The sequence below is a fragment of the Hydra vulgaris genome, chromosome 06 (genome assembly GCF_038396675.1).
Source record: "Hydra vulgaris chromosome 06, alternate assembly HydraT2T_AEP".
NCBI classification, from domain to species: domain Eukaryota; kingdom Metazoa; phylum Cnidaria; class Hydrozoa; order Anthoathecata; family Hydridae; genus Hydra; species Hydra vulgaris.
Genome location: NC_088925.1, coordinates 38,012,699 through 38,032,460, shown reverse-complemented (window position 1 = coordinate 38,032,460; position 19,762 = coordinate 38,012,699). Strand labels below are relative to the sequence as shown.

General features: G+C 26.7%; 1 protein-coding gene across 1 annotated transcript in view; it reads left to right on the top strand.

Moving 5' to 3' along the window:
- LOC136081370 (uncharacterized) overlaps positions 1–19,762 on the top strand; it is a 99,540-nt gene that overhangs the window by 54,031 nt on the left and 25,747 nt on the right. Inside the window, exons 16-17 of the mRNA XM_065798680.1 lie at positions 227–319; positions 494–623. Of these exons, the coding sequence (XP_065654752.1) occupies positions 227–319; positions 494–623 (223 nt within the window). The remainder of the gene's footprint in view (positions 1–226; positions 320–493; positions 624–19,762) is intronic.

The window sequence follows — 19,762 nt, the reverse complement described above, 5'->3', positions numbered from 1 at the left end:
AACCATTCAAATATAGTTCTCCCTGCCTAAATACAGATAAGATAATGTAACTTTAAGATTTATCTTGTAATAGATTGTAAATTATATTATGTCTCAATATATACTTTCCCCTTATATAATATATATTTATATAATTTTGTTAAAAAAAAAGTATTCAAATACTATTTTTATATTTTAAATAAAAAATTGTTTATAATTGTTCAGAATTGTTTGATAATTGGTTAAGAAACAATGCTTTTGTTTAAACTTACTATTGCACAAATTGATTTCATAATACCATTCAATAAGTCAACTTGTGTTATAGGAATAACACTTGAAAGTATTTTAAAACTCTTTAATCTTCAAATAACACATTCGATGTGTATTCTTAAGTGAGATAATTTTCTAGACTCCTCAACTTCCTTAGCAGATAACTGTTTTTTTCCTTTTGTGAATGAAGTACAATGTTGCACCTTTTAATGCTAACTCTCTTCAATAAGAAATCCTATATCAGCTAGGATACTGTCTCCATATCTTATAAAATCTAAAAAACCTGATTTTATCGGAACTTCTTTATCAGAAATTCTACCATCCCAACAATGTGATAAAAGTGTTACTGCACCAGCTGGGCTAACACCAATCAGGTATTTATTAGTATTTGCGCTTTTATAATTTGACCAGGTTAGATAGCTCGAGCTTCTAAAGTTTCAGTCCATTTATCTCGTTTAATAGCTCTGATCCAAAAAATCCTTCTTTCTTTTTCTTTTTTTGTTGTTGTTCCAAATGGAATTTGGTAAAAACTTAAACAATCTCCTTTTTTTTTTCCTACTTTAGCAACCAAAAGCACAACAAGATACAGGCATATTTCAATAATGTTTTGCTTTCATTTCAATAATGTTTTGTTTTCATTTCAATAATGTTTTGTTTTCATTTCAATAATGTTTTGCTTATTTTCATTTCCCTACCAACTACTGCGCATGCGTAAGTTTGAGGCAAAAATGTAAACATTTGCAACTGGTCTATATATAAATATAGTGCTTATAACTTTCTGCGTTTGTTGTTAAAATGTAAAATCAATCACGTAACTACAAGATAGTCACGTGGTTGATTTCACTATCTGCAAATGGTTTGTACAAAGGTTTCACAATTGTTGTAAGTGAAAATTTCGAAGTCAAAATTTTAAAAATTTCTATGGATGGACCAAATGTAATCCGAAAGGTTTTAGATATTCCCAATGTTGAGCTTGGTAAAAAGTTTGAAGCATATATTTTTGAGATAAGGTTGTGTGGCTTATATGTTTTACATGGTGCATTTCAAGTAGGTCATGAAAAGAATAAATGAAATATTAATGCATTATTTAGAGACTTTTTTAAACTTATTCATGACACTCCTGCTCATAGGGCTGTTCATCAAATAATTTGTGAGAGTGATAAGTTTCCTCTGAAATTTTGTGCAACAAGATGGCTTGAAAATGTCTTTGTATGTTAAAGATATTTATGATAATGTATGAATTTGTATGAATGATGTCACAAAGTCAAGACTACCAAGACATTTTACTGTAAACATTATTAATGATCTGCTATTGATAATGTTGACTAAAAATGTTTTTTCTTTTTTTTTCAATACTTGGGTTGCAGAGTCTTTTTAAAGACTTTTTCAATCAGGTTTTTTATTCCCACCATTTCTATACCAAGAACTAGAAAAGCTACTTGGTCACCTGGAAAAGGGCATCATTAGAAGAGCCGCCCCAGATATGGCAACAGTATTACATACAAGGCCGGATTTGAGAATTGTAGAGATAGAGAATAGAATCCAAAGTAAGAAATTGACGAGCACTTTAAAGTGATGCAACCTTAGTAGATGCTAATTTTGCAACTGATTTGATATATGGTTTCCAAGAAAGAATGGAAGTAAGAGTTAATCCTAGAAGATGAAGAGTAGATAACTTATCGAGTATATCACCGTTCATAAATATAGGAAGATCTAAATTGTTGCGATTAGGATTGGCTGAAAAAAATTGAGTTTTATTTGTATTGAAGTTCACCAGCCACTGTGAGCCCCATGCTGTAGCAGAAGTAAGATCCTTTTCAAGCTCAAATGCCTCCTCTAAGCATTCAGAGAGTGTTGGTTTTTTATCACGGCAAGAATAAATAGTAGTATCATTAGCAAACAATGCCACCTTAGATGTAAGAATATCTGGAAGATTGGTAATGTAAATTAAAAAGAGTATAGGGCCAAGGATAGATCCTTGAGGAATACCCTGAAAATACAGAATAAGAAGAAGAGTGCTGTCCATCGAGGACAGCTTTTATACTACGATTGGAAAGGAAGGATTCAATATTCTTAAAGATGTTGCCAGATACACCATAAAAAGAAAGCTAATGGAGAAGACCAGCATGTTAAACTTTATCAAAAGCTTTTGAGGTGTCAAGAACGATAGCCTTAACCTCTCCACCTTTATCTAATCAGTTTTTACTGTTAGCAAATCAGCTGTAGAACAAGAAGATCGAAATCTATATTGATGGTCAGAAAGTAAGTTATTAGATTCAAGATTTGAAATTAGGTGTTTATTAAATAAAGATTCAAAAACCTTGCTTATAATAGGAAGAAGACTAATGGGACATTAGTTACACGAAACAGATCGCTCTCCAGAATTTTTAAAGGTAGGGATTTCAGATGCCGCTTTCTAGCTGGCTGGAAAACAAGACTCTGATAAGCACTTGTTGAATAGTTTTGAGAGGGTAGACGACTGCTCCGGAGAACACTTCTGCAAGACAATAACAGGTATGCTGTTCAGGCCACAAGCTTTAGAAGAGTCTAGGCAGGAAATCACTTTAGATACAGAAGTTGGAGTGATATGAATATCAAGCTGTTTGTTGGCAATATCAGGGAGAACGCAACTAGTGGAATCAAGAGATGATATTGATGAAAAGTTTTTAACAAACAGTTCAGCTTTGTCTTTAGGTGAGGTGACAAAGTCTGAACCATACAAGAGAGGCGGTATTAAAGATTTGCCCTTATTATTAATACTATAAAAGATTCTCCAGAAGTCATAAGAGCCACATTTTTGAGATAAGATACGAGATTTTATGACCTGAGAATAGCGAGCTTTGGCGTTAGACAAAACCTTTTTACAATAGTTTCTAGCAGTAATAAACAAACGTCTGTTTTCTGAAGAGTTGTTTTGATGATAAATGTGAAAGTAACGGTTTCGATTGGCAATCGCAGCAGCACAGTGTGAGGAAAACAATGGAGGAGAGTGAGGCTTGATCTGGAATCGTCGAGATGGAACAAAAGATTCCGTGCCAGCCTGAATCCACGAAGTTATGTCAGAAGCACATTTGTCGACAGAATGAAAAAAGATTTCTACCCATGAGCCATCACGAAGAAAATCACGGAAAAATTCCCAGTCAGCTTTACTGTAGTTGAAAGAGATACGATAATAGGGGGATTCAAGTGATGAAGAAGAATGAGAAATTAGTTTCAGAAATATCAAACTGGGATCAAAAGCAACTAAGGGTGATGGTGGAGAGCTGAGCTCTGACTAGAATCAGAAACTAGACATAAGTCGAGTAGAGAAGGTAAATGATTCGGGTTGTCTGGACAGCAAGCTAAAAAGTTGACTATTTGAGTTAGGGATTGTGAAAAGCAAAAGTTGTGGGCTTTAATGCCTGCAGAATCACTGACACTAGAGACAAGCCATTCAGAGTGGTGAGTATTAAATTCACCGACAACAACTATATTAGCTGATGGATAAAGAAAGAGGGCTTGGTCAATATGATCAGAAATAACATCAAAAAGAGTGCAGTCTTGAGATGAAGGAGAGCGATATAGATCAAATAGAAAGGCAATCGCGTGAAGTGCTGCTCATCGAAAGCACATGAAAGAATAGTCTGTGGATTCAAGTAGGTCTGTTGAACTTTGCAAGAGATAAGACTCAACGGAAGAATATGTATATATATATATATATATATATATATATATATATATATATATATATATATATATATATATATATATATATATATATATATATATTTAATTACAGGGAGCTATGTCTTAAGAGGAATCACTTGTTCGGCTATTTTACACAAGTTCAAACAGCTTATTTCGACTGACTCAATGTTTGTTTATACTTTATGCTTATAATGGAATTATTAATGTAAGCGATAATTTTGATAAATGTTATTTTTTAGATGTTGTTGGTAAATTGGAGTTTTTTTATAAAATATGTATTTTATCTCAATAAATAATAGTAAATTTCCTGTATTTTTATAGTTTTATAAGAGGATGTTTAAAGCAAATATGGCACATTCCACATGAAATCATAAAGCTGCTTTTGTTTGACTTTCTATAACTTCTTTGATATCTTTCATTTAAAAAGGCTCAAATTTTAAGTTTTATACCATAAGGCTTAAGCAAATCAAATTTTGAATAATCTCTATCAGCCATTACAGAATCTCCACTCTCCTATAGCTCTCAAAAGTCTTAGTTAATTAACTATTTCAATATCAGAAACAGAATCAACAAGTAGTTCACTAACAAAATATTATTGCACCAAGAAATGCAATTCCAACTAATCCTTTAAAGATAAAATAGTGCTTATAGTGGAAAAACAAACTACTTTGAACTGCAAAGTTTGAACTTTTGCATATATATATATATATATATATATATATATATATATATATATATATATATATATATATATATATATATATATATATATATATCTATATATATATAAATGTATATATATATATATATATATATATATATATATATATATATATATATATATATATATATATATATATGTATATATATATATATATATATACATATATATACATACACTATATATATATGTATTAAATGTATATATAGTTATTTGTACTTAATTTAAATCCTAATGACTAATTAAAGACAACAATTTGAGCAGTATCATAGGCTCAATTATAGGTTGTATTACTTATTTTAAGTTAAATAGTTGCAGTAATATATTTCAACGTTCAAAATAAAATGTGTATTTTAATATTTATATAATTTGTTTACATATTATTTAAAATTTATAGACATTTTATGTTATAAACCTTACTACGATTCATCATTGTCAACTAATCGATTCGACTAGTTGACTCTGAGAAGTACAATTAATTGTCATGTTATATATAGATACACTACTGCTTTACATAAAGAAGTTACACTTATTTTTATGGACAACCTTATGGACACCCCTTAATAAGAATTATCTGTTCTTGTATACCTTATTTTCAAGATATAACTCATAATATTAAAAAGTTTAATATGAACGTTTTAAAAAATGTGATATATGAAATGCCTAATTATCTTTGAAAACAATTATGTATCGTATACCTTTTTATGGTAATCGGTGATGCGGTTAACATTTTGAGTACTTTTATTAACTGTTGTAAATATATGATTTTAAAATTTAACTAGAGGCTTTTAAAAAGATTGTCAAGGATTGCAGAAGTTTTTAATAAAACACAGTATTGTGAACTTATGTCATTCTTTGTGTATAGCTAATTCATAAACAAAACTTATAATTTAGCTGTAAAACATGGTGAATTTGTATTAAGTTAAAAAAGGTTATGTGAGATCAAAAAAGTATTACATTACAAATACTAACAAAGGTAGGTTTAAACAGAAGGTATGTTTTAATCTATACATGAAAAAGAAAAAAAATGTTGAGCAAACGTCCGCGTTCGTAATAAAACATTTAGGGTGGACTTTCAAGAGCTATCAAAGTAACGTTTGCAGCGTATGTTAAGTCAAAATTCACTGTTTGTTATTTGAGCATTCAAAAACTGTAAATTGAACTTCGTAAAAATTTGTTCAAAAAACGGTTGCAGCGCACTTTATGCAAACCTAAAAGAACGTTATGGTAACATTTCTTGAGCGTTTATTGCTAGCTGGGGTGGACGTTCAAGAGCTATCAAAGTTACGTTTGCAGCAAACGTAAAGTAAAAGTTCGTTGTTTTTTATTTGAACGTTCAAGAACGATGTAAATATAAATCTCGTTTTGGTTACACGCAGCTTTAAGTCATAACTTGAAAAAAGGCTGTAATAGTTCAAAAATTTGAAAGTGTACTGTGTTTGACTATAATTTCTGTTTGGGTATTTGCTTATATTGAAAATCTGTTTGAAGTTAGATTAAAAATATGACTTTTGGGAATAAGAAGGTTTATAGCAGGATGAGAAGAAGAATAAATCAGCACAATCCTAAGAAATCTTTTATAAACATAAATCATGACAAACAAAACTAAGAAAATGCTGTTGTTGAAAATAATGTACCAAATACTGTTGACTCAGAAAGTGAATCGGCAGAATCCGGTATAGAGAAGAAGGCAAATTTTGAGAAATCAAATAGTTTGTTTTAATAAACTTTAAGATTTTCAAAACTGTTATTGAAAGATTTTGGAAATGTTTAATTTACAACAAAGCATTTAATTTGCTAACAATTAAAAATCTCAGATGAGTTTTTCTCATTGTTTGGAAATACACTGGAAATATATTGTTTAAATAAAAAGAATGTTTTTACCTTAAAACCCTAAAAAGGTGCTAGTAAAGTGGAAAGCTTAAAAAGAAATAAACCGTTTGAAGTAAATATTAGAAGTCTTTTTGCATCGCGAGAGATTGGTTTGGGATTTGAAACTATGGAACAATTTTTTTTTGCTTGAACGTGATTACACATTCAAGCAAAAAAAGAATCATTCAATCAAAACAAGAATCATTCAATCAAAAAAAGAATCACAAACAGTTGCTATCAGTGTCACAATCGAGGTTCTATGAAGCAAGCATATCGTATTGCAGCCGGTGAAAGCATGCTAAAAGCTGCAAAAGCTTTTAGTTTAATTTCGATTTCCTAACATGTGTTACCATTGATGGAATCTGGCAAACCCCAAAATATTTATACCTTAATGGAGTGTTAACAACAATCATTGATAAAAAATGTGTTGATGTTGAAGTACTCTCAAAATTTTGCCATGAATGTGTCTCTTGGAAAACTGAAAAGTAAATTCCAGAATATTCATGATGGTTTGCAAATCATTAAATGCCGTATTAACCAAGTTACTTCTTCAGTTGCTATGGAATCTGCTAGGCTGGTCAAGTTATTCAATCGCTCAATTAAAAAGAATAACTTGATTTATAATGAATATTTAAGAGATGATTAAACCTCCTCTCTTAAAGATGTAATAGATAGTGACCCTTACAAAAATTTGAATTTTAGGATCACAAAACTGGTATATATTTGGCATGTAGACTTCACATGTTTGTTGAGGCTTACAAGGAAACAAAAACACCACTCAATTGCTGAGGAAAGTTGACCAAATTTGTAATCAATTCTATACAAAACTTCCATGGTCTAACCATAAAACCAATCTTGGTTTTATGGTTAGGCCATAGAAGTGATGCAAAAGATGCAAAATGACGACGAGGCACACAATCAGCTTATTCGGAGACGCAGCTTAAAAAATATTTTTGTTGGCAGAACAATCCTTGTGTCTGGAGTTAATTCTGCTGTTGAATTGAGTTTAATGAAGATCCACATGGAATTCCCTCTGCGCTAGTTAAATTTCACGTAGCAGGATATGTTACATCCATGAATCTCGATGAAAAGAAAAAAGACACTGTAAAGCGGTTTATTCAAAAGTTTACTAAGAGTACCAAAGAGAAAAGGAAACAACTATGAACAACTATTAAAAAGGGTTATTTAGACTAAGATAATGAAGAGAATAACTCAAAATATAATCATGGAGGGTTTTTGCAAGTCTTTTTTAAACTTTTTATTGTGATTTTATTTTTTCATTTCATATATTGTTTTCTAAGTTTAAAATTTTGCCTCGAAAAATCTTTAAAACATGTTAACTTTGAACTTGTTATAGCTTTTTGTCAAATTTTTTTTTGATTTTTATATAATTAAAAAGGATCCGACATTAGCCATTTATCAACCAATTTTTAAGATGATTTTGGTAAATAGTGTTTATAGGACCAAATTTGTTAAAAAAAAATTAAATCAGTAATCTTTTGCAATCAAAAGTTAGTCTTAACTGTAGAAGACCACCCTAACAAGTATTTTTCTTTTTATATTCTTATGAGATTTTGTTTTAGATATTTTTCTGGTATTTTGTTATTTTTTTAGAAATTTTGTTATTTCGTGATATTTTCGCGGCTCTCTGCGATAAAACCTAATGGTCTTCTTTGAGATTCCACATTCTTTATTTTTTTTATTTTTTTATTAAAATAGTTATTTGTATTTTATTCTTTCTTTTTATATATTGTATATATTTTATATATTGTATAAAGATAAATAATGAATGTAAGATAAAGAATTAAAAAAAAAAAAAATGGACTACGTGCTGCGATAAGCCTTTGAACCAATGATGGTATGATCATGAAATTTTCATAGCTTTTTTATATCAGATGATAACAACCACCCTGCCAAAAGCAAATAATTTAAAAAATTATTCATACTTTTATAGAAAACCTGGTTAAAGGTCTAAAAACTTTTTTTTTTGGAACAAAATAACTTACATGAATTATTTTGGTTAGGTGACCCTACTTATATATAATGAAGAACTTAATTCAACACAATCAGACAAACCCATCACAAGATATTTATCGCAGCGTGCAAGAAACTCATTGTTTTCAATATATTAAGAATACAATAGTTTTTTTTTAATGAAAACGACAAATTTTTAATGAAAAAAAATAAAATCTATATATATATATAAAGGTCAAAAAAGTATTGCGAAAACAATACGTCTTGAGCATTATTGAAAGTACCGATAAAAAAGACAATTTGAAAACTCTAATCTTTGAAAAACATTTAAATAAAATAGAATTATTTAATCAATAATAAAAAGCATAAATTTTAAAATAGAATACACAATAACTGCGTTACAAAATACAATAACTACGTTAACATAAACTTAATTAAAACAATAACAAAAAACTAAAATCTAAAACGCTGCTGCTTCTTGAGATGCACCTTTACTATTATTTACTAAATCGATAAAAACTTTTTGTTAATCACAAAGCAGCTTTGGTTTTTATTTTATGGAGTCAATCGACTTCGTTTCGATCATCTTTATTCTTTCTTGATCTGTTTTGGTACAGCATTAAGTACCAAACGTACCTGATGTAACATTTAAATATTCAAATATGTCCAATATACCAGAAGTACGATCATTAAATAAAAATATTGTTGATGAAATACTTATTTCAGGACCTTGCTTTTCAATCGCTTTGTTTGAATAAAAGACTGCTTTCAATTGCACAAAGATTTTGTACAAGTAATGTTTTAAAATACAGCCAAACAAAGTAAAAAGACAAATCATTTGAATTAATAATTTTTACAATTACTATTATTACTGCTATTTGACAACTTTTTTGAAAATGTTGATGTCAAGATTTTTAATCGAGTTAAACTGGTTATTTCTGATTGAGAACTCAAACCATTTGTAATGCAGAATGCTAATGCTGAGAAAATTTGATTTCCGTTAAAATATATATATTTAAATATCCTGTTACCACCTGCTTTTCTTCTTAAGTTTAAATTATGTTTATTCTTTTGCATAATAAAAAAAGCTCAAGGCAAATAAATTAAGATAAACAAAGGATTTAAATCAGTCGATGGAGCAGCGCTACCTTACATGTTCTCATTATACTAATATAATAAATGGTTTGCGTTTTTTGAAACCTCAAAGCCTTATTTTAAGTCATACGATCTTCTTCTTGTCCATAAAGTAAAGCATAAGGCTTATACTTTTTTTATAATTAATACATGTAAATATAATAATTATTCTTTAAAATCATGGCTTATTCAGTAAAATAAACATGAAATAAATAATGGTACCATTGTCAAAAACTAAATCTTTATCAAGAGTATATGACACAACACTCTAAAACACCTATTTTTTAATATAAACAACCCATTGCTACAGCCGTTGGTAAGGAAAACTTAAAACCTTTTAACAAAACCTGCTATTTTAGAGCATTTTTTAAATCATTTGCTGCAATGATCTATATACATTTGGAACATATAATATTTGGATTTTAAGAAATATTTAAGAAAATTTTTAGGTTAAAAATGTTTTTTGGAATATGTCTAAACTCATTGTTTATTAAAAGGGCGTATATGTACAAAATGTTTGCAGCAAATTCAGCTTTTAAATAACACTGATTTATTTTTAATTATTTTTTATAACAAGAATTAAAATTTTTAAAATCGCAACTTCATAACATTTTACATGGTAAAAACTACGGATATCAGTCGATTTCGACCTGAAGATTTTAGGGGTAATAAAAATACGTTTATATATGTATATATTGTTCTTTTATAAAAAAAGTCAACGATTAACAAAAAAAAAATATTTTTTAAACAATTTTAATAAAATCGATTGAAAACAGGTAAAACAATAAAAAACAATTAAAAAAAAAACACCCAAAGAAGTCTAAAAATGAAAAACTTTATCGTTTGTTGAAAGTTTCATAAAATGAAAAAAAAAGCATTAAACAAAAGCAGCATAAACATCCATACAAACTTGTCCAGAGTTATCACCTTCATTAGAATTATTAAGATCTTCATAATTCCAAACTAAGATTCGGTCTCCTGTTTTGAAATATGTTGGGTAATCATAATTAGTGAAAACAACTTCTTTATCATTTGGTACGTAACCGGGGTACTTGTAGTTTTTATATCCATCGTAGGTAATTGCCTGATTAGGTGGGGGGAAGAGAACCACTCTATTTTTATCAGAAATTGCAAGGTTAAATAGTGTTTGATCCGTAAAACAACCAAAATAGCTTCCAGAAAAAGAGTCATGGCATTTAACAATACCATTTATATACACAAGCTTCACAGCAATCAAAATACCGTTTTGATTTATTTCAATATTAGCAGGAAGATCACCTTTAGCTTGATAACAAGCTTCTTTTTTTAACAACTTCCATCTTGAATCTGAACTCGAACTAGCATCTGTGTTAAATTGTAAAATTAAATTAAAAACATAAATAAAATGTGCATAAATAAAATAATTATATATATATATATATATATATATATATATATATATATATATATATATATATATATATATATATATATATACATATGTATATATATATATATATATATATATATACTTATATACATAATAATAATAATAACAACAATAACAACAATTATAATAATAATAATAATAATATTACCTTTTAACATTTTATTTAAGTTTGCATAAGCAGAGACAAACATTAACATTAATACTAAGAATTGCTTCATTGTTGAAATTAGATTAGGATTTAAATCTTTAATTAGTTTGATGTCTCTAAAATATCGAAAAATGTTTGTAAAATAATTAGAAATTTTAATTATAAGGAGCAAATACTATTAGGACGTTGTAAAAAAAGATATTTTTGTAATTTTGAAATCTTATAAAACATTTATTATATGTTTAATTTTTACATTAATCACCAACATTGATGTTTAACAAATTAAAATCTCAGTTAATGTATAAAATCGTTTCTTGTTGGTAAAAATAAAATATTGCAATTACTACAATTATTTGCTATCAAATAACACAATAAATTTCAAACATAGACCTGTTTACAAATTTTTTAATAAACTGCACTTAAGTAAATCCAACATTTTGAAAAATATCATATTTTCGATATAAACTTCTTTTTTTTATACTTATTCTTTCTAAGTAAGAGTCATTTTTATAAAGGATTGACTGTAGTAATAATCTTTTTTTAATTTTGCCCCAAAAAGACCATGCGGAAATTTTATTTTCATAAGTCATTTTTAGACCTAATGACCACCGTAAAACTATTGCGTTACCTCATTATGAACATCTCCTGAACAACTTTGTTTAGTAAGTTTTGATATTTTAGCGTAAAAACTCACATCGTGTCTCATATTATTATATATATGTATATATATATATATATATATATATATATATATATATATATATATATATATATATATATATATATATATATATATATATATATATATATATATGTATATATGAATGGCAAAATTTATTTAAAGTTATTATACATATATATATATATATATATATATATATATATATATATATATATATATATATATATATATATAAATATATATATATATATAGTGTATAATAATGTATATATGAATAAATAATAATAACAACAAAAAAAGTACCCTTTACGATTGAAGCAACACCAAGAGTTAAAAATATTAACTTGCTGACAGAGAATTTATACGATTTTATAGTATTAAAGGTTATTGTTAACTTTAATTATAAAGATCATCTGTAGACAATAATATTTAGTCAAATAAATTCAATTAGAACTAAATATTGCTCTCATAAATTCAATTAAAAACAAATGTCGCCAATTCTAAGAGAATTAAAAAAAAAAAAAATACATAGCAATATAAATAATTTACTTTAGTCTGGCACATAGACAGCTTTTTGCCCTCTAATACTTGATGGGCTCGTATACAAATAACAAATCTACTTCAAAAATTGAGCCGACAAAACCATGGATGCAAAAAAATTAACTTAAAAATAGTTTAGTAAATCTGACTTCAGTAAAGAAATAAATGGTTCCAGATATTAAAAAGATTACAGACTTTATTATTTATGTAAGAATGTAAGAACCTCTTACCATAATTTTTTTCAAATATTTTTATGGTTTCTTTTTCTGAAAATTATAATCTGAGTTGAAATACCAGTAACTATCATTTAAGGAAAACAATATTTTAGCAATCAGGTAATCTAATTACGAAACGTGGTTCGTATAACTATTCCTTAAATAAAAGTATCAAAGATTTAAAAAGCATTTAATGGTTTAGAAAGCAAACGAAATTGCATCTTCCTAATTCTTGGCAAAGATATTTTTTAATTAATAAATTTTTAAAAATGACTTAACATATTTATTCTTAAATTATTTAAAATTTATTTTTACTTTTTTTGGTTAAGTGTTTTTTGTTTTTTTTCTATTCTGTTTGTATCCGTTTTTTACACCCAACAAATGTGATTTGTATTATTGAATAACTTTTTGTATTTATTTTTATCTTATAAACAATATAGGGTAGGAGTATTATTGGTTTTTGTTGCAGAAAACCAAATTAATTTTGAATGAGTGACTATAGGGGCTCTATGAAAAGCTTGTGACGGTAAACATAACTTCCTTCTTTGGGTCCCTGACAGATTTTAACAGTATTATATCAAAAGAACCCAAGTTTATATCAAAGTGTTTATAAATATAATCTTATTTTCTTTTTATAATTTATTTCATGAAGCTTGTAATATTTTAAAAATAGCAAAATAGCAGCAAACAAAGAAAATTAAATAATATAAAGGATCGTCCATTAATTACGAAACCCTCAACTTATTTAAAAAAAAGGATTAAGAGATCATTTGCTTATTTGCACGTTTAAACGGGGGATTTAAGCTTTATATGATTATAATTTTTGAAAACTGATAGACTATATTATAATACTTAAAACTTGTCGATGAATGTATTTTTAGTTGAGAAAAGCAAAAAATACTTTATCAACTTTGTTGCTCTTACGTTTGAGCCAGTTATGGCCTAAATTTTAGGGCTTATGCTTCCCAGACTTAATCATAGCAATTTCTTGTAAAGCATCCTTATTTGTCATATGGATAAATGTTTGAAGTTTGTTCCAAGCCTGAAATTTAATAATCTCAAAAAAATGCTGCATTGTCCCCAAACGAAAATAAAAATATATAATATAAATTTAAATCATCAAAAGTTTTGTTGTTGGGTGTCTAAACTATTTTAATGCAGGCGCACAGCACTAAAAAATAAACAAACAAAAAAAAAACGCATTTTGTATTTCAGCTCTGATTTAATTGTATACTTGTAATACCAATATTGATATTTCATGTTATATTTGTTTAAGTATTTAAAATTGGCGTAGCTTGTGAGGAAGCATAGAAACTATCTTTTCATTCTTTTGTATTGAATAGTAAGAAATTTCAAAAATTACTTTTAAATTATTCTTTATTTTATAGAAAATAGATTTGCTTTGAATGTAAAGCACAACAAATCATATACAAAATCACAATCACAAAAGTATGGAAAAAGAATTTACTAAACTTTTTTCAGTTGTTATATGCTAGCAATGAGTGTCAAATTCACAATTATATTAGCAATTTTATTTCATTTTCAGTCTATTTTTTATATCGATTAGAGTTTATAAATTTAAAGTTTTTGGAAAAAAAACCTTTTTTGGTCAGAATTAGAAAACATGATTAAGTTGAAATTAAAAACTAAAGATATATCAAATCGGAGAACGGAAAATTGCTTAAATAAATTAAAAACTTTTTTGCCTCAAATAACGAAACGTAATCAAACTTAGACATCGAATTAATCCAATATAAAGATCGTATCAAAATTTCTATCCTATGTAACGCAATCGCCTTTTTCTATTTAATAATTTTTTATTATATTTCAAGATTTCCATTAAAACCGAAGTACGAAATTACACACAACAATGAAACACACACACAAAAAAATCTATTTAGAATAAATATTGTATTTAAAATGATTAAAACATAACAAATAAAAAGGAGATTGTTTAAAAGAAGGTGGTCGGGATATAAAAAGCAATTTGAAAATTAAAAAATATTCTTTTTTGGTTGAATTGTACCCTCTTATAGTCTGCATTCATAAAACAAACTTTGAAGTGGTAAAAAATATTTTTGTTTAAAATTACCTAAGCAGCACAAAACTTTGAGCTATTACTTTGATACTTATTACTATTATACTTTGAGCGGGTACAGATGTCAATCAGACGTCTTACGGACGTCATAACTAGGTCGCGACGTCCAAGACTAAATTGGGACGTCCTAAAGACGTTCGGTAAAGACGTCTTTATTCGGACGTCCAAGTAACGTTCACATTAGAACGTTATAAGGACTTCCATATTTAGACGTCTTATTGACATCCCTAAGACTGATGGCTTATTTAACTATAATCAACTGTTGTATTTTTTATTTATCTTGCATTTTCCGTAATTTTCTTTTATTTATGATATACTATCAATTATACTCTACAGAATTTATTAATTTTTAATTTGGAAAGTGTAACTTTGTTTGAAAAATTATTCTTATTATTTGTAAAGGTAATAATTTATATTACATATTTCAAATTGCACTTTAAAATGATTAAAACATAACAAATACAAACGATGTTTTTGTAAGAATGCAAAACGAAGATAATATACTTATTAGTTTACTTATTAGTAAGTAATATACTTATTATACTAGTTTAAAAATAATAATATTATAATAATATATTCATTAGTATATAATACTAATACGAAAATTGTAAAGTTAAAAGAATTTTTTACGTGTTTTAGATCATATTGGACTTAACAAGTTTATACACATACTGTCTCTAAAAGATTAAAAAGTTAAGTCATTCGCCTAATATAATCTCGTTTTTCTAATCTTTTTCAAAAATAGAATTTAATTCTAATTAAATTTAGAGACATATTAACTATATTGAACTCTTTTTTTCATAATTGGTTATGCATTATTGTCTGCCAAAAAGTATTATTTCCAGTCTTCTTTTGTTCACTCTTAACAATATGCCTAAGTACAATAAACCCGTATAAATTCCTTGATAACTAAATAATTTATAACACTTGCTGCTGCTACAACTGCTAAAGGTAATTTATTTTTTAAAATTAAAAACCTGTAAGCTTGTAAGTAGTTTATAATTTCTTATCTCATAATAGTAGAATAATGTTTAGATAAACAGAAGCCTTAAAAATGTTACTAAAAATTAACGCTGTGTTCTCCGAGATTCTATTCTTGTTGCTTTGATGTTTTTAGCACAAAAACTATAATATTAAAGATTTTTAAACTATTTGAATGCCTTACCATGGAAATAATAAATTATAATTAATAAATAATATCAAAGAATTATATATCCTAAGTTATTAGACCTAAATACTACAACTATATCGACTTTTACTTTATATAGATATAAACTATAGTATTATATAGGCTTCGACTTAATGTTAGTAAATAGAGTAGATTAAAGAATTAAACAAAATAATAGTGTGAGTAACAATGGAATTACAAATCAATCGTTGTTTGCCATTTATCAATATCAGTGCTTAAACAAAATTAAGCGTCACCTATGTGTGGATCCATTTTATACAATCAAAAAATAAAGATGATGGTGTATAATGATGTTAACTTGATTTTAAAGTAAAACGCCGTTGGATTATGATATAACAGTCCTTTGCAGCTTTTTATTTTTTAATAACAAAGTTCTGCTATAATTTTTTCTCTTATTTAAATCAATATAACGGTATAAATGAAGAAAGTAACAGCATTATAGCATCGTATTAACACAAAATAACGTCATTTACGCTGTTATATTATTTCTTAATGCTGTTACTATCATTTAAATACTTTTTACAAGTTTTTTGTGTGATATTATAATAACCTTAGAATATTATATACAAAATGGTGCAATCCAAATGATCTTTTTTTGGAATAGTTTTTTTGTAAAAATTTTTAATGTGACGACATTTATGTAAAATTAAAAGTTTTCAATAAGTGTTTGTGTCTTTTCTTTTCATATGAACCATATTTAATTCGTTTAATATCAAATTTTTGGCAAAACTAAATTTTTTGTTTCAAGCGATTTATGATTCTGATATATCACTTTTTAATCTGGCATGAAATAACGATATAACTGTATTATAAGAAACAACAAAAAAACAAAATTTTGAACTTTTTAAAACATGAAAAATTTTTGCTGATTTAGTAAAAGAATATTTCTAAACGATGAACTTAGTAATACCTTAAGATTAAAACTAAAAATCTAAAATTAAACAATACCAATATACCAATGGAGATATTGACTGTATATAAAATAAAAGATAAGTGAATCAAGACCAAATTTATTCTCAAAATGAAATGTTTTAACTCATTAAGAATCATAGTAAATTACATGTCCTAGAAATTTATTATTAAGAATGATTTATCTAGTTATTAATATATCTCAAGAAATTGATTACTTCCATAGTAGCTATTAGTTAATTCACCTTGTATTTTTTTAAGTTGAAAAGCTGCCTCACCAGATTGCCACTTTAATTATTTTATTTCAAAGTAGTTCTACCCATAGGATGATATAAACATCCATAGTCTTTATAAGCAAAGTCATGCAATAGCAATCATTGAGTTATTTAGCAATTTAAAAATAGGTTTGCAAAGTTTTAATTATTCTTTCTGTAAAGATTAAATTTGGTTTGATTTTGTAAAGGAAGTTTAAAATTAAACATATCCATTGAACCTGTTTGTGTTGTTACTGGAAAGTAAACGTTTGCTACCATAAAATTCTTATTTTTATTATAATTACTTTATATATAGATTCCAATTTTTTAAAACATTTTAAAGTTTTTGCATGAAACCTAAAAACAAAAATGTTTTGTTTTATTTATATGAATTCTAATGATAATGATTAAAACCAAGTTTATCTGATAATTTAAAGATTATAGCAACGCCAAATACAACCTTCCTATAGGAACAACGAATATTCACACGCCCACCCACACCCTAAATTAACAAAATTTAACTATTGACCTTTTTTATATTGTTTTATATTGTTCTGAGGATCTAAACACAGTACTTACTTTACCAAAAAATGTTTCTATCAAAACAAATGTAAAAATAGTCAATTCAAATAGGATACAGATAACTGGTGTCATTACAATCTTTTCATAGATCCCCCATAACATTAAAGCCCGCATGACTTTAACAAGTTTAAAAAAAGTTATATTCTACAAAAAATATTACTTATAAAACATAAGGAGAAAAAAAATCTCCGTTATAATATGGGTTGAGGTCATATGCGTTTGATAAAATACAAATACAAATACTAATACGTTAATTCTAGATTTGCTTTTACAAACTCAAACACAAGTATATGCAATCGGCATTTTCCAATTACAAATGCAAATACAAATATTAGTAGTTTAGATTAAGAAAAAATGTAAAGATTTTTTTAAGACGAGACTGATAAAATGGTTCACTAAATAGAAAAATGAAAACAAATCTTCTAAAAATATTCCTTAAAAACGAATTTTAATTTATCACAATTTTCATTTTCATTTACCCTTATTTTTATATGACTAAAACGAAATTTTTCAGACTTAACAATGTAGTTTTAAAAAATGTAGCAACGAAAAGGCAACAAATAAAACTCACAACTTTACCCATTTAATAGATATTTTCTTAAGATCTATTTACTTTAAATTAATAAACATTTTTAAACAAAAAAATTCAATAAAAAATGAAGTAAAAAAGTAATCTAAGTTTCGGTTTGCAATACGTAAAAAGTGTTTTTAATTTGTTACTGAACCCATCAAAATTATCTGATTAATCCATGCCTCTTGCAATATTTTATAAATTGCCTGACTTTTTAACACAATTTAGAATTTCCCCAATTTTCCCCAACTTTCAAAGCTTTTCAGGTTGCTAGCCACCCTGATTAATTTTAGTGTTCTAAACAAAACAAAATTCAACAAACCTCTTGGTATTTCCAATAAAAAATACTGATTTATGGATCTGCAAATACCTTTCAATCAAATTAAAAACAAAAAAAATTTTTAAGAGAGCTTTCTATTAAATACGATATGAATACAAATTAGCCCAATTTTAGCAATTACAAATATCCCAACCCTGGTTACAAATTATATTAAGTTTAGATATATCTATCCGAAAGTAAAGCATTTTTCGCGATTTATAGTCAAGAAAGGCTCTTTATTTGTTGCATACACAAATAACAGAGCACATTTTCGTTTCAATGAGACAAACATGGTTTTTGATTCAGATTCTTTTCCAATAAATGTCACTATAAATAATTTTCACGCTTTCATTCATTTTTATTGATTTACAGTTTTGGCAACTTTAACGGGAGGCTACTTGATTGCCTTATTTTATGAAAGAGAGTAAAGCTCGTTTTTTCACTTTAATTATTGTTTATTCGTTTTAAATCTTTGGTTAAAATTTTTGAGTTCAGCCTTTACTTCTTTTTATTACTTTTATCTTTATTATTGTATTATTATTATTATTATTATTATTATATTATCTTTATTATTAGTAATATACTATCTTTATTATTACAATTATACTATTTAACAGTAATTTACATCGGAGTGGTTATAGAATAGGTTTGTATAGTCAGCATACATAATTGTCAGTATTCTATAAGCAGCTTTATTCATATTATTAATAAATGAGAAACTATTATTCAAGATGTGATATGATCACGCAATATGCTGCATTAAAATTAATCTGGATAATATAAATAAAATTTAAAAAAATTTAAAAAAATGTTAAAGAATTAAATGTTTTAAAGTTAAAAAATAAGAGAATAAATCTGGATCTGCTAAATAAAATTTAAATGCTCTCTAAAATACATTAGGCCTGTAAGCTTTTATATTTTTAGTTCAAAAATGGACAAAACACAAAATGCATGAAGCAAAACGGAAAAAACATGTCTTGAATTGAAAACACGATATATTGTCGCATTTTAAAACATTTTTCAAATCATAATTTAGCTGCAAGATAAACAATCTGCAACTCATAACCAAGAAAACTTGCAGTAACAACTCAATACGAAAGTGTTTCATTAATTCAAAATGTGTTTGTCTAGTATCAAAAGATTGTCCGTTTGTCTGTGATTAATTGTTAAGATAAATTATTTTATGGCG